Genomic DNA, 21,850 nt, shown 5'->3' with positions numbered 1-21,850 from the left:
GAGAAAGCAAGCAGAGTTGTTCAAGGAGATACAAGTTTAGAAGCATATTGGAGTAAGCTCCACGGATTGTGGATGGATATAGACCGGTGCCCACACAAAACCGTCGATTGCTGCGATAAAGGAGTCTCACAATATCGAAGCATCAAATCTGAATTGAGATTGTTCAAATTCCTCACCGGACTGAATGAGAGGTACGATTGGGTCAGACGTGAAATCCTCAAAGAGGACCCGTATCCCTCAGTCGACGAGGCGTACGGATGGGTGAAACGGGAGGCAGCTCGATTGAAAATCATGTCACCGGCGTCCGAATCACCCACCGCCGCCGCTGGAAACGACTCATCATCGGGAGTAGGGTTCGGCTTTGGAGCCAGAGAACACCGGCCGACACAACCCCAGCACCGGAACCAACCACCGCCACCACGTCAGACCAACATCCGCAGGGGAAACAACAAACCGGATAAATCAAAGCTTTGGTGCTCCCACTGTGGAATGCACAAACACACTAAAGATATCTGCTTTCAATTGATCGGGTACCCCGATTGGTGGGAGGAGGAGAAGGCGGCCAGAAGGCGGCCAAGGCCAAAGTGGCAATCGGAACTGAAGGAGGACGAAATCGAGATGGAACATGGGCGGAAGGGAACCGCGAACCAGTGCAATTCCAGGAACGAAAGGCTGAAGCCGGTGGCCTCCAGACCGGCTGAGGTCGACGTGGCGACGGTGGTGGAGGGCGGACTACCAAGGCGATGGTGGCGTCGCTGAAGATGGAGAACGGCGCAGACGACGGAGGTAAAGGGTTGGGGAAGATAAACCCTAACCCTATTTCTAATTCCTCTCAATTTAGTCCCTGGAAGTTTTCGAAATTTCAATTGAGTCCCCGAGATATATCTGTTCACAAAACTGACCCCCAGACCAAGGAAAAATTCGAAAACAACCCCCAGACTAGGAGAAACCGGGAATTCGACCCTATTGTGTGTAAAAATTCGTTTGCCCCCTTAGAAAACTTATCTTATGCGTTTGAGGCCCGGGATTGTGATGAATTTGATGATACTGGTTGGATTTTTGATTGTGGGGCCACTGATACCATGACTTATGATAAAAAGGACTTCGTGAAACTTCATAAAACCCATAAGTCGCATATCCAAACAGCCAATGGGGGGTTAACTCCAGTTGAAGGGGCAGGAACCATAGAAATATTCCCGAATGTGCAGATTACAAATTGTCTCTATGTGCCGAATTTATCTCAGAAATTGATGTCAATTAGTCATGTGACTAAAGAGTTGAACTGTACCCTGCTAATGCAACCAAACTTCTGTCTCTTACAGGATATCCGGACGGGGAAGATTATTGGACGTGGCACTAGTTCAGGGTTTAAATACTTTGTGATATTTGTTGATGATTGCAGTAGGGCTACATGGGTATATTTTATGAAACATAAGTCAGAAGTTGTTGATAAATTTATTTTGTTTTATAAGATGATTCAGACCCAATTCCAAACAACCATTAAAATCCTACGATCAGACAACGGGGGGGAATTCGTGAATAATTCTATGTCTCAGTTTTTCAGGGATAACGGGTTAATCCACCAAACCTCATGTCCACACACACCAGAACAAAACGGGGTAGCAGAGAGAAAAAATAGGATCATCCTGGAAATGACTCGAGCGCTCCTTTTTTATTCCAAAGTCCCATCAGTTTTTTGGCCCGAAGCCGTTGCCACTTCCATTTACCTTCTCAACCGTCTTCCCACAAAAACGTTGCATCGTAAAACCCCCTTAGATCATCTAGCTACCTTGACGCAAATCCCTGCGGCTTTGTCCCTTCCTCCCAAGATTTTCGGTTGCACTGTCTATGTACACGTCCCAAAACAAGAAAGAACCAAATTTTCCCCGTGTGCAATTAAGTGTGTGTTTATGGGGTATGAGATCAACAAAAAGGGATATAGATGTTATGACCCTAAAACAAAAAGAATTATCACTACCATGAACTGTAACTTCCTCGAAACAGAATTCTATTACCACCTTAGGACTCAGGGGGAGAGTGAGAGACAGGGGGAGACCCAAGTAAGCGACTCCCTTCGGTGGCATGTGCCAAGTCACTTCGATACGGGACCACCAGAGCAAGTTGGTACCATCAATGAGTCAATTTTGTCTACAGAAGCGAGCTCTTCGACGCCTCCGGTGCCATCCTCCTTTGATCCAACCGCACCGGAATCCGAGGTAATATCTGATACACCTTCTGAGGATGAGATTGTTACATCTCACCCCCCTGATACAGAGGAAGAAACTACCACTGATCAAGACACAGGACAATATGTACTTCCGCTACGCAGCACAAGAGGAATTCCTCCAAAAAGATATTCACCTGAGAGGATCGGCAGAAGGAGTAGATACTCAATAGCAAGCTTTGCTGAAGCTAACATTTCTAAAATGGCAAGGGCATTCCAAGCTGCACTGTACGAGGAAGAAATACCTCGCACATTTGAAGAAGCCATAAAAGACAGACATTGGAGGGACGCAATGCTAGTTGAGATGAAAGCCTTGCAGAGAAATCATACCTGGGAGATCAGTTCACTGCCCGAGGGGAAGCATACAGTAGGGTGCAGATGGGTCTTCACCATCAAACGGAGACCAGATGGAAGCATTGAATGATACAAAGCTCGGCTGGTGGCGAAAGGGTACACTCAAACTCAAGGTATCGACTACTCTGAAACTTTTTCTCCAGTCGCCAAAATGAATACTGTAAGAGTACTCCTATCCATCGCGGCGAATAAGGATTGGCCTCTCCACCAGTACGATGTCACTAATGCTTTTCTTCATGGAGAATTGAAAGACCCGATCTACATGGAAGCTCCACCAGGTTTTTCAGAAGAATTCGGGCGAGAGAAGGTGTGCAAGTTGAAGAAAACTCTATACGGGTTGAAGCAATCTCCAAGGGCTTGGTTCGGCAGATTTACAGAAGTGATGAAGAAATATGGGTATCAACAAAGCAACTCTGATCACACACTCTTCATCAAACGAGAATGTGAGAAGATTACTTGCTTGATTATTTACGTTGATGATATGATTATTACTGGAGATAATGAAGCTGAGATAGAGCGACTAAAGGACCACCTAGCTGCAGAATTTGAGATGAAGAATCTGGGCGATCTCAAATACTTCCTTGGGATCGAAGTTCTTAGATCTGGAAAAGGGATTTTCATTAATCAACGCAAGTATGTACTAGATCTATTGGCAGAGATAGGAATGTTGGACTGTAGGCCAGCAGACACTCCAATCGTTCAGAATCATGGGCTCCAACTCATAAAAGGAGCAAAACCTACTGACCGGGGAAGATACCAGAGACTCGTTGGGAAACTCATCTACTTATCCCATACGAGACCAGACATTGCCTACGCTGTAGGAGTCCTCAGCCAATTTATGCACAGTCCTCAAGAAGAACATTGGGAAGCAGCGCTGAGAGTGGTATGATACTTAAAAGGAACTGCCGGACATGGGGTACTGTTCCGGAAGAATGGACACCTAGACATTCACGGGTATACTGATGCCGACTGGGCAGGAAATTTGATGGACAGATGATCCACTGAAGGATACTTCACCTTTGTTGGTGGAAACTTAGTGACTAGGAGGAGTAAGAAGCAGAAGGTAGTAGCACTCTCAAGTGCCGAGGCTGAATTCCGAGGGATCAAGAGTGGCTTGACTGAAATACTGTGGCTCAGAAGGTTGATGAGGGAGTTGAACTTGGAATCACAGAAGACTTGCAAGCTGTTATGCGACAATAAAGTTGCAATCAGCATTTCAGAGAATCCGGTGCAACATGACAGAACGAAACACATCGAAATTGACCGACACTTCATAAAGGAAAATCTTGATGAGAAGATAGTGGAGATACCATATGTAAAGTCAGAGGATCAACTAGCAGACATCCTAACTAAGGCCGTTTCTGCAAGGAACTTCCAAGAAGTGTTGGGCAAGTTAAGTTTTGGAGATCCCGTCACTTAACTTGAGGGGGAGTGTTAGAAAGGCCCGGAATATCCTGCGAGATCAACGAGGAGATCACAGAGTAAATGAGGAGATTACGTAGTATCTTTACCATTTAATTATAAAGATTTGATTGAGGGAATATCTTACCATGTATAGTGAGGTCCTAGTCTATATATGATGTGTAATACATTAGTGAAAAGTAAGCAATAAAATTATCGATCTCTACAAATACATAATTGACTAAATGTATTAAATGACATCGTTTAAATAGCCAAATATTTTGTTTGCGTGATATTTATCGTTTGCCAAAAGCATACATAATTTACTCCAATCTCCACAAACTATGTAACCAAAATTTGACCAAACCTCATATTTTTTTTGGCAATGTATCCTTGAAAAACTATGTAATCGACTAAACATAATTGTAGTGTATATCCAAGTTGCTTGACTAAGGCTGCGTGTTTCATCATGAACGTCATGCTGCTAGGCTCCAAGTATATATTGTCTTATTCGATTTCATTTCATCTATATATATGATTCATTTCCTTCCTATTCCTTACAAGTAACAACGCTATCAAGAGATAGTATATATCTCCGGTTAGAGCATATTCAATGATTTATGATTAGGCTAGCTGGTCAAATTGTCTGTACGGCTGCATCTAATAATGAAGAACCTTAGCATTATTGATTTCATTAACTCACCGTCACCCTAATTTATAGGGTTAAAATTGATCGAGGCATTGGCATCACCGTGCTCTAAACACGTTATTAGTGCTCAATACCCTTGAGCACTGTGAACATCGGTGACTCGAATGTCTGTCTGTGCATGAGTTTACCCAATTTAAGCTCAAGTTTCTAGAATAACAATATAGGACTAAATTAGATTAAAACAATTGATACAAATAAAAACCTTTGAGAGCATGGAACAAGAAGCGAGACACAAATAGGACTTAAATTAGGCAGATTTTGAACGGCCAAAACAAAATTACAAAGAGGCAGTCTTACATCGTGACATGCCAAGCATATGCAATAAATTTAGGCCTGCTTTGAAAAATTGCAGCTGATTCGACTTCTATTTTACTAATATTTTATCACACTTATGCTAGTTAGGTGTATGAAATAAAAGACATTGATAAGTATATGACATAATGAGGAGCGCAGTGGTGGACTATAGTCTATAGTAGAATGCCCTCATTTTTATAGTACATTTATTTTTATTATTTTATAATAGTTAAAGTATACTACTCTTTCTTAGTCGAAAATATTGACCTCACAGCTGTCGTGTTCCTTTTGCCGTCAACGCAACATAATGGGCTGTATTTTAAATAGTGGTAAAACGTTTCACCTTGATTTTATAATTCGAAGGTTTGAATTAACATCACTATATAAATAAATGTGGAATAGATCTGTAATGTCTTGGTCAAAATGGATGTAATTTGCTTTTTGGCGTTATTTAAAAATATAAATTATTTTCATTAAGTCCATTCATTAATAAATTTTAAATTTTGGGAAATCTTTTTTCTAATGAAGTTATTTTGATAATTTTTTCTTTCTATTTTTCTTACTATATTTTATTAATTGTACATTAAAACTTGCACCATTTTAAAAGTTTCAATTTTGATACTTTCATTCCTTTGAATATTCCTTAATTTCTTCCACGGTTTTCATCGTGATTTCCTCTAAATTGATTGATTCCGATTGTTATATCACTTTTATTATGCTCACGTCTCTCTCAAAATGTGTGGAAGATACTTGAAATTTAAGGTAGAATAATAAAATTTCTGAACATGTCAACAAATTATCTAACGTGATGTCGATCCAATTAATTCAAGTATTCAACCACGAGTCTTTCTGATTACACGCAACACAAAACATTCAAAATGTAATTAACAAAGTAAAAAAAACTCAAAATAATGTGACCGGCTCGTTTTTGGCGAGTAACAAATGCTTGCAAGATTTAATGAGGGAAGCAATGTGGTTAGAAGAAAACAAGGAGAAGCCCTTCTTCAACCTTCTCCCAATCTTGATCTTCAACTTGAACATCTTCACCCGAGGCCACGACGGCCGCTTGCGGCCGTCGGCCTTCTGCAGAGACTTGTAGATCAAGAACTGCGCGCGCCGGTGCTTCACTTCCTCCTCGTCTTCGCTCTCCATCTTCGCATACGCGTATGGCTTGTTCATCACAACCATTTTCATCTTTTCCAGATCAACAAATGAAGAAGCCAGACTTTATGAGTGAGAGTTTAGGGTTTGGTTCTGCATTTAATAGTGAAATGAAGGCTTCCAATGCTCACTCTCTGTCACTAATATTTAATGGGATTAATTTAAGTATGAGTAGAAACTGAGCTGGCCTGAAATTTGATTTCAATAATTCAATCATTTGTAAGAGACTTTATTATATGTAGGATTCTAAAAATATATCAATAATGTAGTTAAAAAAGGCTTTTTCAAACCATTGATTCCTCCATTGCCCCAAAGGAGGAAAAAAGAATTGATCCCATGCCCTTTTTCCATAGTCAATACCAATAATTTTTGTTAATATGTGGAGTTACATTATCACCAAATAATAATAATAAGAAGAAGAAGAATAATAAGGTGTTGCCATTGCCGGCATTTTTTAAAGCCAGGACTACCTCATATTCGCTTTGTAGGGTACTGCACTGTCTTATCTTATGTCATTTTATTGAAAAAATAATGAGTCATATTATTAATAACAAGTGGTTTAATTTATTTCACATATCATTAAACTGTAACAATACAAGACTATGGCTTGTGTAGTTTTGTACCTTTACATACATCCATTTTTCTAAATATTACAAATCTGAAGGATCAAAACTCACAAAGATAGATGCACAGATTACAACACTACAGCATGGGGGAGAGACAGTTGCTTTAACCGACCGATCCTTCGAGCTTTAAGCTCATGAGCTGGTTCACCTCCGCTCCAAATTCATCTGGCAGCTCATTGAACACATCCCGGCAGAAACCCGAGATCATGGCAGCCATAGCTTTCTCATAGTCGATGCCTCTCTGTTGAAAGTAGAATAACTGGTCCTCGCCAATTTTTGAGGTCGTGGCTTCATGCTCAATGCGAGCACTCGGGTTTTTCGCCTGTTGACATCAACAAAAACGAGGGAACTTGTATCAAGTTTTTCGTGAAGATGATACCAGCTACTTCTAAACAAATCTTCACGAAACAATATCATATATTTCGAAAACGAAACACATCTAGCAGCATTAGTAGCCTCCAGATTTAGTATCACTTCATTGCGAAAATGATGAACACCAAACACTAGATATCATCAAACAACCTAAATTAGCTATATTATGTTACCCTCTTCACGAAACAGTATCGCGTATTTCACAGAGCTTCCAGCTTCAGTTTAAGAATAATCAAGAAAACTATAGTCCGAAGAGCGACATATACAAATTAAAAAGAACAATAAGCCTTACAAATACATCAAGACAACAGATAAAGACAAACCATTTTCACAATAAGCCTTTAACACAGAACAATCAATTTGACTAAGGCAATTGGTGATAAAACAAAAGGGTAACACACAAATAAAGAAATCATATAGCAAAAAGGGAGAATCTACCTGAATGTAGGGATAAGTGTTGGCAGCAGCCTTATCACCAATGAGCATAGAGTCACACTGCGACGAATTCTTTGCATTATCTGCACCGGACATTACTTGTACAAGGCCTCTGTAGCAATTTCTCGAACGCCCAGCAGAGATTCCTTTCGAAATAATCCTACTCCTAGTATTCTTCCCCTTGTGTATCATCTTAGTTCCGGTATCCGCCTGCTGACAGTTATTCGTCAACGCCACAGAGTAAAACTCCCCAACAGAATCGTCACCCTCCAAGACCACACTGGGATACTTCCAAGTGATAGCAGAACCCGTCTCCACCTGAGTCCACGAAATCTTTGATCTCGAACCAGCACAGAGTCCCCTCTTGGTAACGAAATTAAAAATCCCTCCTTTCCCATCCTCATCGCCCGCATACCAGTTCTGAACCGTGGAGTACTTGATCTCGGCACCAGCATGGCAGTACAGCTCCACCACAGCTGCGTGCAACTGATTCGTGTCATAAGAGGGAGCAGTGCATCCCTCCAAATACTCCACAAAGCTCCCTTCCTCTGCAACTATCAAGGTTCTCTCAAACTGTCCCGTCTCCATCGCGTTTATCCTAAAATACGTCGAAATTTGCATCGGACACTTTGTGTTCTTGGGCACATACACAAAGGAGCCATCACTAAACACGGCCGCATTCAAAGCAGCATAAAAGTTATCATCAGCAGGCACCACCCTACCTAGATACTCCCTAATTAAGTCCGGATACTCCTTAATAGCCTCTGAAATCGAGCAAAAGATGACACCGGACTTCTCTAGAGTCTTCCTATGAGTAGTCGCGATGGAAACGCTATCCAGAACAGCGTCCACTGCAACATTAGCCAATCTATTCCTCTCATTCAACGGAATCCCAAGCTTCTCAAAATACATAACTAGCTCAGGATCAGCCTCATCAAGACTATTCAAAGTTGGCTTCTTTTTCGGCTCCGAATAATAACAAATATCTTGAAAATTGATTTTGGGGTACTGATTATCAGACCACGAGGGCTCCTTCATCTTAGCAAATTTCTCATAAGACTTTAACCTGAATTCCAACATCCAATCGGGCTCATTTTTTCTAGAAGAAATTAACCTAACAGTTTCCTCGGAAAGCCCCTTAGGGATTGTGAAGGAATCAATTTCTTGCGTGAAACCCCACTTGTAATCCCTTTTCAAGAATTTCTGAAGCGGGTCATCGTCGTTGGATGATGAGTTCTTACCTGGAGAATCGACGGTGGTCTTGGGCTCATATCCGACATCGGCCCTAATCTTTAAGGATGTTCTTGAATTAGGGTTTCTGAGAATTGGGGTTTTGGGGATTGAGTGCAAGAGAGGGGACTTTGGGAATTCGGAGACGTGCTGAGACGAAAAGGGGGAAATTCCGTTGGTGAGAAGCGACGCCATGCGGTCTGATTGTGGCGGACCAGAGTTTGGAGGCGACACGAGTTCAAGATGAAGATGGAAATTTATTTTTTCTAGATTGTTGTTTTTGTCGAAATTCAGCAGCATTAGCCGCCTTTCATAATTTTCTGAATTAAATTTCATTTATGTTTATTTGGTGGTTGAGAATTTCGTTGATGTCGCATGCTGACCACCTGCCCTCGACCCGATTTGATAATTATCGGATCCTATTTGCGTTGAATTAGTCTTATATTGGTTCTATATATTTCATTTTCTGCACTTATTTAAAAAAAATATTAATAAATAATTAAAATAAGAAAAAATAGAATTAAAAAAAAATTAATATAGAGAAGAATCATCCTTATATTATTATTTCTCTTAGTTTACTTTTATTATTTATTATATTATTTTTCTAAAATGAGTGCAGAAAATGAAACACATCTATTAAAGCGGAACGACGGAGGGAGTATAATTGAGGTTATTATTTTTTCTAATTATTTATACTATTATTGTGATATGTGGATGCATATTGCATAACTTGAAAGTTGAGGGACTTGATAACAAAATAGAAAAGAGTAAAAGGGGAGAAAAGAAGAGTTAGCTCCCAACGGCTATTTCTGTTTTGGAGGTTACAACCGAAGCGGTTTCGAGCAGTTTCGAGCTCGATTTATCTGAGCTATCGGTGAGTTCTCACAACCCACGTATATATGGGTTTAATTCAGTTAGATATTGATTGATCAAGAAAAAGAGAGTCATTTTCTCTGTGAGAGAGTCAATGTTGTAGAGTGAGCTCTCGAGTTTGAGCGTTTTGATTTCTTGAGTGATTCTCAGTGTGATACTTGAGCGATTGTAATCAGATACTTCGATTGTGATTGTGCGTTGAATAAATTGGTTGAAAGCTTCTTCGTGGACGTAGGTCTTACGACCGAACCACGTAATTGTGTGTGTTCTTCCATTTTGTTTAATTCTCTGATATTAGTTGTTGTTTTTGGGCGGATTCCTCCGCTGAATTCTAACAATTATAAAAATCACAATAAAATGTCTAATTAGATCACAAACTGACAGAACAATAAACAATAATTGTACATCGGTCTAGCTCATCAGGTTACGGGTCAACCCTATTCAAATTAAATGCTGATTGGATTGTAATTTTATCAGACTACAAATTTCCAACTATAACCCTCTAAATTGAACAGGTTTCTCGGACCAAACCATATGTCATCCCTAAACTCATATGCTACTGATGATTACAGCCTGTATTCCTTAAATTTTGTCGCCTTTTGACTTGACACATGTTTTAAGAAATGAAATGGTGGGTCCTACTTTTATATAATAGTTTTATAATAAAATGTGAATTAGAATGAGATAGTGGAATATGAGGTACACTACTCAAAAAATAGTAAAAAGTGAAATGTGACAAATTTTGTGAGACAAATGGAAATAGAAAAATGTGACAAAATTTAAGGGAAGGAGAAAGTATTATCTAATGATACCCTTGTTTTGGAGAATTTTACCAAATATTTTAATCAAACCCATATTCTCCTACTGATATATTGACAATTGACGAATGTAAAATTTATAAAGTTAAGATCGCCATCACCTACATTTCTCTGTTGTTCCTATTTTTTTTGGTCCGAAGGCCTAGAGCTAACTATCAAGATTTTGGACCATACAAACACATAGGTCATGTTTGCGCTATTAATTAGTGATTTAGATTGAAGCCCATTCTAATTGGTTGCTAAAAACATGCAACCAAATAGAAATTTGCGGTGTTTTATTCTTCTCCTTCCCTTGTTTACCTTTTCTATTCCTTAATTCTTATTGGCGTAGATTGATTCACAGATTTGTTTAACAGAAACACACACTCTTAGCACATTTAAATATTTTCTATTTTTTTCCTATTTTCTTTATTATTGCCATCTTTTTATCATTCTTCAATATCGTTTTAGCAACAGAAAGTGATACGCAGAGATATAATTTCGGGCTACCTCATCATTTTTATCCCTTGTCTCGAAGCCTTAACAGAGGTAGGTGCTAATTCTTAATTTTATGCTTTTAATTCTTGATTTTGTATGTATTAGTATTTCTTATGTTTGTTTGATGCATTTTGAAATCATTTGATCCGATAAATAAGTCACTTCAATTATTGCACATTGTGGAAACTAGTGATTATGATGTTCAATTTATTATGATTATTGTTGTTGTTGAATTGAATTGTGACGTTATCCAATCACTGAGTATATGAGTTTCATTTTGTATGTAGAGAGGTGAGAAGCACCTTTCTTTTGCCAAGAGGCTTCGATCAGATTCAATCGACCCTGAGTGTTATCTCATATTTGAGGTGACAATTTAATCACTATTAGAATTATGTTAAAGTATCTTTTTATCATGCCAAACATTAACTTGATTTAGAATCCCAAATCACTATGAAATTTATGTATTTGGGAGAGAAACACATATTTGTTTTATGCTTAATCTCATGCATTGTACTTATTATGTTCCTTATTGTTCTCAATTATATATTGTTCATAATTTTTCAATGAAAAGGTATTGTTGACTTTATGAGTAGACAGCATTATTTAATTCATCGACAATGACGTCCGTGTATGATTTTACAGACTAAAATTTGACTAAACTTCGTTGTTTTATAGGTTAAGCGGGAAGTTTGAGTAAAAGTTGGTTATACATATCAACAATGGAGGACATTCCGATCGCAATGAGAGCCAAGCGCAAGCGTGGCCGCCCGCGCAAGGACAGCAACCTCTGCAGCGCATCCACCTTACCCTCACCGGAGTACTCAACCCTCATGAGAAACCACACCGCCAATCAATCCATCTACCCGACTCCTCCGGCACCAGCAGCAGATCCCGACAAGAACCCCACCATCGCAGACGACCCCATGGTGGGGTCCGCGGTCTACGGCGTGGTGGAGGGCTCCTTCGACGCCGGATACCTCATCTCCATCCGAATCGGCAACAGCCTCACCCCCTTCCGCGGCCTCGTCTTCCAGCCGCGAAACGTCGTCGCTTTGACCCCCTCAAACGACGTCGCTCCGCACGCCAAAATGCACCAAAGAAGAGAAATCCAAATCCCTATCCCCTTGCCCCCCCAAGCCCCCGCCAATCCCGACGAAGGCAAAACCGCTTATAACGTCGCCGGAAACCTGAGGATGGTGGAGGAAGACGAAGTGATGCAAGCCTTCGAGGTCTCCACGTCACCAGGCGGAGGATCGAAGAGTAATTTACCAAACAACGGCGATTCGGGGGCAAATCACGAAGCTCCGCCGCCGCTGCCGAATCTGCAGATGTGCCACGGCGGCGGCGTGGAATTGTCGCAGGTGAGGCAGACGAATCTGTTCCAGGATGTGAATTTCCAGGAGAATATGTTCAGCAATCACCGGGAGAGTCCGAATCTGAAGCTGGATTTGGGATTCGCGGTGCAGAAGGAGAAGCAGATGGCGGAGGTATACAATTCGGTGCTGAGAGGGATGAAAAACCCTAGCATCGGATTCCATCAGGCGCTGGTGGCGGGGAATCCGCTGCTGCTGCCGCCGGATCTGATAGGGGAGCCGCTGGAGTTCATGATGGAGAAGCCGAAGTCGCCGCCGAGCCCGCAGACGGAGGCGCAGTCGAGAATGGTGGGGAGTGGGGAGGGGTTTGGCGGTGGGGAGGCGATGAACAGCGCGACGTCGCCGGCGGGTGTGAACGCGAGGATTGTTGATATGGATTTCATGATCATGCAGCAAACCCACACCAATAATTAAACTATTTTTTTTTCAACGGTTGGATTAATTGCTTTTTTTATATACTATTCCCTCTCTTTCCCATTAGAAATGAAACTTTTTCCTTTTTAGAATGTCTCATTAAAAATGAAATATTTCCTTAAATAGAAACAACACTATCTCTATTTTTTCTTATCTCTTACTTTACTCTGTCATCATTAACTCATCATTAACTCACAAAATAATAACGCATAAAATCTTGTGTCGGAAACCAAATGTTTCATATTTATTGAGACGGAGTGAGTATAATTTAGTGTGTTAGTATTGTTAAAATTTTTTTTTATTAATTTCGACATTCATTCATAAAGGAGTCAATTTGGGTTATTGCCTTATTGGACTTGGATTCGTGTATAATTAGGAAACTAAAAAGATAAATAGTGACGCAAAGATTATGCTTATGAACATATCAACTAGTCTGAAGGGCATGCAAATGCAACATTTGTCAAAATATGGAATCTTTGCAGCGAGTCTTCAGATTTAGTGATTACGGCCTAATTATCACAAAATATCCAACACATCTTCGATGGAGGAAAAGCAATCTCAATCAACATCATCAGTAGGCACAACACTTCTTTTAAGTCAATTGTCACTCCTTGAAAAATCTACTTGAGAGGACATCTAAACACCTTTTGTATTTTTACTTTTCTAATAGCACCGACAAAAGTAAAATACTAGTACTCCCTCCGTCCCGGCTAAGATGACACATTCTTTGGCCGACATGAGATCTTAGAAGTTATTGGTTAAAGTGTTTAATTGGGAAGAGAAAATGTGGGTGTAAGTATTAAAATAGAGCGAGAAAGAGAGATGAATACATGCAACCAAATAGAAATTTGCGGTGTTTTATTCTTCTCCTTCCCTTGTTTACCTTTTCTATTCCTTAATTCTTATTGGCGTAGATTGATTCACAGATTTGTTTAACAGAAACACACACTCTTAGCACATTTAAATATTTTCTATTTTTTTCCTATTTTCTTTATTATTGCCATCTTTTTATCATTCTTCAATATCGTTTTAGCAACAGAAAGTGATACGCAGAGATATAATTTCGGGCTACCTCATCATTTTTATCCCTTGTCTCGAAGCCTTAACAGAGGTAGGTGCTAATTCTTAATTTTATGCTTTTAATTCTTGATTTTGTATGTATTAGTATTTCTTATGTTTGTTTGATGCATTTTGAAATCATTTGATCCGATAAATAAGTCACTTCAATTATTGCACATTGTGGAAACTAGTGATTATGATGTTCAATTTATTATGATTATTGTTGTTGTTGAATTGAATTGTGACGTTATCCAATCACTGAGTATATGAGTTTCATTTTGTATGTAGAGAGGTGAGAAGCACCTTTCTTTTGCCAAGAGGCTTCGATCAGATTCAATCGACCCTGAGTGTTATCTCATATTTGAGGTGACAATTTAATCACTATTAGAATTATGTTAAAGTATCTTTTTATCATGCCAAACATTAACTTGATTTAGAATCCCAAATCACTATGAAATTTATGTATTTGGGAGAGAAACACATATTTGTTTTATGCTTAATCTCATGCATTGTACTTATTATGTTCCTTATTGTTCTCAATTATATATTGTTCATAATTTTTCAATGAAAAGGTATTGTTGACTTTATGAGTAGACAGCATTATTTAATTCATCGACAATGACGTCCGTGTATGATTTTACAGACTAAAATTTGACTAAACTTCGTTGTTTTATAGGTTAAGCGGGAAGTTTGAGTAAAAGTTGGTTATACATATCAACAATGGAGGACATTCCGATCGCAATTAGAGCCAAGCGCAAGCGTGGCCGCCCGCGCAAGGACAGCAACCTCTGCAGCGCATCCACCTTACCCTCACCGGAGTACTCAACCCTCATGAGAAACCACACCGCCAATCAATCCATCTACCCGACTCCTCCGGCACCAGCAGCAGATCCCGACAAGAACCCCACCATCGCAGACGACCCCATGGTGGGGTCCGCGGTCTAAGGCGTGGTGGAGGGCTCCTTCGACGCCGGATACCTCATCTCCATCCGAATCGGCAACAGCCTCACCCCCTTCCGCGGCCTCGTCTTCCAGCCGCGAAACGTCGTCGCTTTGACCCCCTCAAACGACGTCGCTCCGCACGCCAAAATGCACCAAAGAAGAGAAATCCAAATCCCTATCCCCTTGCCCCCCCAAGCCCCCGCCAATCCCGACGAAGGCAAAACCGCTTATAACGTCGCCGGAAACCTGAGGATGGTGGAGGAAGACGAAGTGATGCAAGCCTTCGAGGTCTCCACGTCACCAGGCGGAGGATCGAAGAGTAATTTACCAAACAACGGCGATTCGGGGGCAAATCACGAAGCTCCGCCGCCGCTGCCGAATCTGCAGATGTGCCACGGCGGCGGCGTGGAATTGTCGCAGGTGAGGCAGACGAATCTGTTCCAGGATGTGAATTTCCAGGAGAATATGTTCAGCAATCACCGGGAGAGTCCGAATCTGAAGCTGGATTTGGGATTCGCGGCGCAGAAGGAGAAGCAGATGGCGGAGGTATACAATTCGGTGCTGAGAGGGATGAAAAACCCTAGCATCGGATTCCATCAGGCGCTGGTGGCGGGGAATCCGCTGCTGCTGCCGCCGGATCTGATAGGGGAGCCGCTGGAGTTCATGATGGAGAAGCCGAAGTCGCCGCCGAGCCCGCAGACGGAGGCGCAGTCGAGAATGGTGGGGAGTGGGGAGGGGTTTGGCGGTGGGGAGGCGATGAACAGCGCGACGTCGCCGGCGGGTGTGAACGCGAGGATTGTTGATATGGATTTCATGATCATGCAGCAAACCCACACCAATAATTAAACTATTTTTTTTTCAACGGTTGGATTAATTGCTTTTTTTATATACTATTCCCTCTCTTTCCCATTAGAAATGAAACTTTTTCCTTTTTAGAATGTCTCATTAAAAATGAAATATTTCCTTAAATAGAAACAACACTATCTCTATTTTTTCTTATCTCTTACTTTACTCTGTCATCATTAACTCATCATTAACTCACAAAATAATAACGCATAAAATCTTGTGTCGGAAACCAAATGTTTCATATTTATTGAGACGGAGTGAGTATAATTTAGTGTGTTAGTATTGTTAAAATTTTTTTTTATTAATTTCGACATTCATTCATAAAGGAGTCAATTTGGGTTATTGCCTTATTGGACTTGGATTCGTGTATAATTAGGAAACTAAAAAGATAAATAGTGACGCAAAGATTATGCTTATGAACATATCAACTAGTCTGAAGGGCATGCAAATGCAACATTTGTCAAAATATGGAATCTTTGCAGCGAGTCTTCAGATTTAGTGATTACGGCCTAATTATCACAAAATATCCAACACATCTTCGATGGAGGAAAAGCAATCTCAATCAACATCATCAGTAGGCACAACACTTCTTTTAAGTCAATTGTCACTCCTTGAAAAATCTACTTGAGAGGACATCTAAACACCTTTTGTATTTTTACTTTTCTAATAGCACCGACAAAAGTAAAATACTAGTACTCCCTCCGTCCCGGCTAAGATGACACATTCTTTGGCCGACATGAGATCTTAGAAGTTATTGGTTAAAGTGTTTAATTGGGAAGAGAAAATGTGGGTGTAAGTATTAAAATAGAGCGAGAAAGAGAGATGAATACATGCAACCAAATAGAAATTTGCGGTGTTTTATTCTTCTCCTTCCCTTGTTTACCTTTTCTATTCCTTAATTCTTATTGGCGTAGATTGATTCACAGATTTGTTTAACAGAAACACACACTCTTAGCACATTTAAATATTTTCTATTTTTTTCCTATTTTCTTTATTATTGCCATCTTTTTATCATTCTTCAATATCGTTTTAGCAACAGAAAGTGATACGCAGAGATATAATTTCGGGCTACCTCATCATTTTTATCCCTTGTCTCGAAGCCTTAACAGAGGTAGGTGCTAATTCTTAATTTTATGCTTTTAATTCTTGATTTTGTATGTATTAGTATTTCTTATGTTTGTTTGATGCATTTTGAAATCATTTGATCCGATAAATAAGTCACTTCAATTATTGCACATTGTGGAAACTAGTGATTATGATGTTCAATTTATTATGATTATTGTTGTTGTTGAATTGAATTGTGACGTTATCCAATCACTGAGTATATGAGTTTCATTTTGTATGTAGAGAGGTGAGAAGCACCTTTCTTTTGCCAAGAGGCTTCGATCAGATTCAATCGACCCTGAGTGTTATCTCATATTTGAGGTGACAATTTAATCACTATTAGAATTATGTTAAAGTATCTTTTTATCATGCCAAACATTAACTTGATTTAGAATCCCAAATCACTATGAAATTTATGTATTTGGGAGAGAAACACATATTTGTTTTATGCTTAATCTCATGCATTGTACTTATTATGTTCCTTATTGTTCTCAATTATATATTGTTCATAATTTTTCAATGAAAAGGTATTGTTGACTTTATGAGTAGACAGCATTATTTAATTCATCGACAATGACGTCCGTGTATGATTTTACAGACTAAAATTTGACTAAACTTCGTTGTTTTATAGGTTAAGCGGGAAGTTTGAGTAAAAGTTGGTTATACATATCAACAATGGAGGACATTCCGATCGCAATGAGAGCCAAGCGCAAGCGTGGCCGCCCGCGCAAGGACAGCAACCTCTGCAGCGCATCCACCTTACCCTCACCGGAGTACTCAACCCTCATGAGAAACCACACCGCCAATCAATCCATCTACCCGACTCCTCCGGCACCAGCAGCAGATCCCGACAAGAACCCCACCATCGCAGACGACCCATGGTGGGGTCCGCGGTCTACGGCGTGGTGGAGGGCTCCTTCGACGCCGGATACCTCATCTCCATCCGAATCGGCAACAGCCTCACCCCCTTCCGCGGCCTCGTCTTCCAGCCGCGAAACGTCGTCGCTTTGACCCCCTCAAACGACGTCGCTCCGCACGCCAAAATGCACCAAAGAAGAGAAATCCAAATCCCTATCCCCTTGCCCCCCCAAGCCCCCGCCAATCCCGACGAAGGCAAAACCGCTTATAACGTCGCCGGAAACCTGAGGATGGTGGAGGAAGACGAAGTGATGCAAGCCTTCGAGGTCTCCACGTCACCAGGCGGAGGATCGAAGAGTAATTTACCAAACAACGGCGATTCGGGGGCAAATCACGAAGCTCCGCCGCCGCTGCCGAATCTGCAGATGTGCCACGGCGGCGGCGTGGAATTGTCGCAGGTGAGGCAGACGAATCTGTTCCAGGATGTGAATTTCCAGGAGAATATGTTCAGCAATCACCGGGAGAGTCCGAATCTGAAGCTGGATTTGGGATTCGCGGCGCAGAAGGAGAAGCAGATGGCGGAGGTATACAATTCGGTGCTGAGAGGGATGAAAAACCCTAGCATCGGATTCCATCAGGCGCTGGTGGCGGGGAATCCGCTGCTGCTGCCGCCGGATCTGATAGGGGAGCCGCTGGAGTTCATGATGGAGAAGCCGAAGTCGCCGCCGAGCCCGCAGACGGAGGCGCAGTCGAGAATGGTGGGGAGTGGGGAGGGGTTTGGCGGTGGGGAGGCGATGAACAGCGCGACGTCGCCGGCGGGTGTGAACGCGAGGATTGTTGATATGGATTTCATGATCATGCAGCAAACCCACACCAATAATTAAACTATTTTTTTTTCAACGGTTGGATTAATTGCTTTTTTTATATACTATTCCCTCTCTTTCCCATTAGAAATGAAACTTTTTCCTTTTTAGAATGTCTCATTAAAAATGAAATATTTCCTTAAATAGAAACAACACTATCTCTATTTTTTCTTATCTCTTACTTTACTCTGTCATCATTAACTCATCATTAACTCACAAAATAATAACGCATAAAATCTTGTGTCGGAAACCAAATGTTTCATATTTATTGAGACGGAGTGAGTATAATTTAGTGTGTTAGTATTGTTAAAATTTTTTTTTATTAATTTCGACATTCATTCATAAAGGAGTCAATTTGGGTTATTGCCTTATTGGACTTGGATTCGTGTATAATTAGGAAACTAAAAAGATAAATAGTGACGCAAAGATTATGCTTATGAACATATCAACTAGTCTGAAGGGCATGCAAATGCAACATTTGTCAAAATATGGAATCTTTGCAGCGAGTCTTCAGATTTAGTGATTACGGCCTAATTATCACAAAATATCCAACACATCTTCGATGGAGGAAAAGCAATCTCAATCAACATCATCAGTAGGCACAACACTTCTTTTAAGTCAATTGTCACTCCTTGAAAAATCTACTTGAGAGGACATCTAAACACCTTTTGTATTTTTACTTTTCTAATAGCACCGACAAAAGTAAAATACTAGTACTCCCTCCGTCCCGGCTAAGATGACACATTCTTTGGCCGACATGAGATCTTAGAAGTTATTGGTTAAAGTGTTTAATTGGGAAGAGAAAATGTGGGTGTAAGTATTAAAATAGAGCGAGAAAGAGAGATGAATACATGCAACCAAATAGAAATTTGCGGTGTTTTATTCTTCTCCTTCCCTTGTTTACCTTTTCTATTCCTTAATTCTTATTGGCGTAGATTGATTCACAGATTTGTTTAACAGAAACACACACTCTTAGCACATTTAAATATTTTCTATTTTTTTCCTATTTTCTTTATTATTGCCATCTTTTTATCATTCTTCAATATCGTTTTAGCAACAGAAAGTGATACGCAGAGATATAATTTCGGGCTACCTCATCATTTTTATCCCTTGTCTCGAAGCCTTAACAGAGGTAGGTGCTAATTCTTAATTTTATGCTTTTAATTCTTGATTTTGTATGTATTAGTATTTCTTATGTTTGTTTGATGCATTTTGAAATCATTTGATCCGATAAATAAGTCACTTCAATTATTGCACATTGTGGAAACTAGTGATTATGATGTTCAATTTATTATGATTATTGTTGTTGTTGAATTGAATTGTGACGTTATCCAATCACTGAGTATATGAGTTTCATTTTGTATGTAGAGAGGTGAGAAGCACCTTTCTTTTGCCAAGAGGCTTCGATCAGATTCAATCGACCCTGAGTGTTATCTCATATTTGAGGTGACAATTTAATCACTATTAGAATTATGTTAAAGTATCTTTTTATCATGCCAAACATTAACTTGATTTAGAATCCCAAATCACTATGAAATTTATGTATTTGGGAGAGAAACACATATTTGTTTTATGCTTAATCTCATGCATTGTACTTATTATGTTCCTTATTGTTCTCAATTATATATTGTTCATAATTTTTCAATGAAAAGGTATTGTTGACTTTATGAGTAGACAGCATTATTTAATTCATCGACAATGACGTCCGTGTATGATTTTACAGACTAAAATTTGACTAAACTTCGTTGTTTTATAGGTTAAGCGGGAAGTTTGAGTAAAAGTTGGTTATACATATCAACAATGGAGGACATTCCGATCGCAATGAGAGCCAAGCGCAAGCGTGGCCGCCCGCGCAAGGACAGCAACCTCTGCAGCGCATCCACCTTACCCTCACCGGAGTACTCAACCCTCATGAGAAACCACACCGCCAATCAATCCATCTACCCGACTCCTCCGGCACCAGCAGCAGATCCCGACAAGAACCCCACCATCGCAGACGACCCCATGGTGGGGTCCGCGGTCTACGGCGTGGTGGAGGGCTCCTTCGACGCCGGATACCTCATCTCCATCCGAATCGGCAACAGCCTCACCCCCTTCCGCGGCCTCGTCTTCCAGCCGCGAAACGTCGTCGCTTTGACCCCCTCAAACGACGTCGCTCCGCACGCCAAAATGCACCAAAGAAGAGAAATCCAAATCCCTATCCCCTTGCCCCCCCCAAGCCCCCGCCAATCCCGACGAAGGCAAAACCGCTTATAACGTCGCCGGAAACCTGAGGATGGTGGAGGAAGACGAAGTGATGCAAGCCTTCGAGGTCTCCACGTCACCAGGCGGAGGATCGAAGAGTAATTTACCAAACAACGGCGATTCGGGGGCAAATCACGAAGCTCCGCCGCCGCTGCTGAATCTGCAGATGTGCCACGGCGGCGGCGTGGAATTGTCGCAGGTGAGGCAGACGAATCTGTTCCAGGATGTGAATTTCCAGGAGAATATGTTCAGCAATCACCGGGAGAGTCCGAATCTGAAGCTGGATTTGGGATTCGCGGCGCAGAAGGAGAAGCAGATGGCGGAGGTATACAATTCGGTGCTGAGAGGGATGAAAAACCCTAGCATCGGATTCCATCAGGCGCTGGTGGCGGGGAATCCGCTGCTGCTGCCGCCGGATCTGATAGGGGAGCCGCTGGAGTTCATGATGGAGAAGCCGAAGTCGCCGCCGAGCCCGCAGACGGAGGCGCAGTCGAGAATGGTGGGGAGTGGGGAGGGGTTTGGCGGTGGGGAGGCGATGAACAGCGCGACGTCGCCGGCGGGTGTGAACGCGAGGATTGTTGATATGGATTTCATGATCATGCAGCAAACCCACACCAATAATTAAACTATTTTTTTTTCAACGGTTGGATTAATTGCTTTTTTTATATACTATTCCCTCTCTTTCCCATTAGAAATGAAACTTTTTCCTTTTTAGAATGTCTCATTAAAAATGAAATATTTCCTTAAATAGAAACAACACTATCTCTATTTTTTCTTATCTCTTACTTTACTCTGTCATCATTAACTCATCATTAACTCACAAAATAATAACGCATAAAATCTTGTGTCGGAAACCAAATGTTTCATATTTATTGAGACGGAGTGAGTATAATTTAGTGTGTTAGTATTGTTAAAATTTTTTTTTATTAATTTCGACATTCATTCATAAAGGAGTCAATTTGGGTTATTGCCTTATTGGACTTGGATTCGTGTATAATTAGGAAACTAAAAAGATAAATAGTGACGCAAAGATTATGCTTATGAACATATCAACTAGTCTGAAGGGCATGCAAATGCAACATTTGTCAAAATATGGAATCTTTGCAGCGAGTCTTCAGATTTAGTGATTACGGCCTAATTATCACAAAATATCCAACACATCTTCGATGGAGG

The 21,850-nt window shown here is 40.7% G+C and overlaps 2 protein-coding genes and 3 long non-coding RNA genes across 5 annotated transcripts; 4 read left to right on the top strand and 1 right to left on the bottom strand.

Moving 5' to 3' along the window:
• Positions 1 to 6,687: 6,687 nt before the first annotated feature.
• LOC121773211 (UPF0051 protein ABCI8, chloroplastic-like) lies at positions 6,688 to 9,107 on the bottom strand. The gene is made up of 2 exons (XM_042170025.1): positions 7,580 to 9,107; positions 6,688 to 7,091 (listed from the first exon to the last, which is right to left on the bottom strand). The coding sequence occupies exons 1-2, from the start codon at positions 9,104 to 9,106 to the stop codon at positions 6,873 to 6,875; spliced, it is 1,746 nt and encodes a 581-aa protein (XP_042025959.1). The 5' UTR covers position 9,107; the 3' UTR covers positions 6,688 to 6,872.
• A 1,835-nt stretch (positions 9,108 to 10,942) lies between these two features.
• Positions 10,943 to 12,761, top strand: LOC121775472. The gene is made up of 2 exons (XM_042172551.1): positions 10,943 to 11,025; positions 11,650 to 12,761. Exon 2 carries the CDS (start codon positions 11,694 to 11,696, stop codon positions 12,759 to 12,761), a length of 1,068 nt encoding a protein of 355 aa, XP_042028485.1. The 5' UTR covers positions 10,943 to 11,025; positions 11,650 to 11,693.
• Positions 12,762 to 13,777: 1,016 nt separating this feature from the next.
• LOC121774743 lies at positions 13,778 to 14,558 on the top strand. The gene is made up of 3 exons (XR_006044987.1): positions 13,778 to 13,872; positions 14,109 to 14,186; positions 14,497 to 14,558. It is a non-coding gene; the product is annotated as an uncharacterized LOC121774743 (long non-coding RNA).
• A 2,066-nt stretch (positions 14,559 to 16,624) lies between these two features.
• LOC121774708 lies at positions 16,625 to 17,573 on the top strand. The gene is made up of 3 exons (XR_006044985.1): positions 16,625 to 16,719; positions 16,956 to 17,033; positions 17,344 to 17,573. It is a non-coding gene; the product is annotated as an uncharacterized LOC121774708 (long non-coding RNA).
• A 1,897-nt stretch (positions 17,574 to 19,470) lies between these two features.
• LOC121774646 lies at positions 19,471 to 20,622 on the top strand. Its single transcript, XR_006044966.1, has 3 exons — positions 19,471 to 19,565; positions 19,802 to 19,879; positions 20,190 to 20,622. It is a non-coding gene; the product is annotated as an uncharacterized LOC121774646 (long non-coding RNA).
• Positions 20,623 to 21,850: the final 1,228 nt, after the last annotated feature.

This window comes from Salvia splendens, chromosome 17, assembly GCF_004379255.2.
Source record: "Salvia splendens isolate huo1 chromosome 17, SspV2, whole genome shotgun sequence".
Lineage (NCBI taxonomy): Eukaryota > Viridiplantae > Streptophyta > Magnoliopsida > Lamiales > Lamiaceae > Salvia > Salvia splendens.
This window is presented reverse-complemented; position numbering and strand designations above follow the sequence as displayed.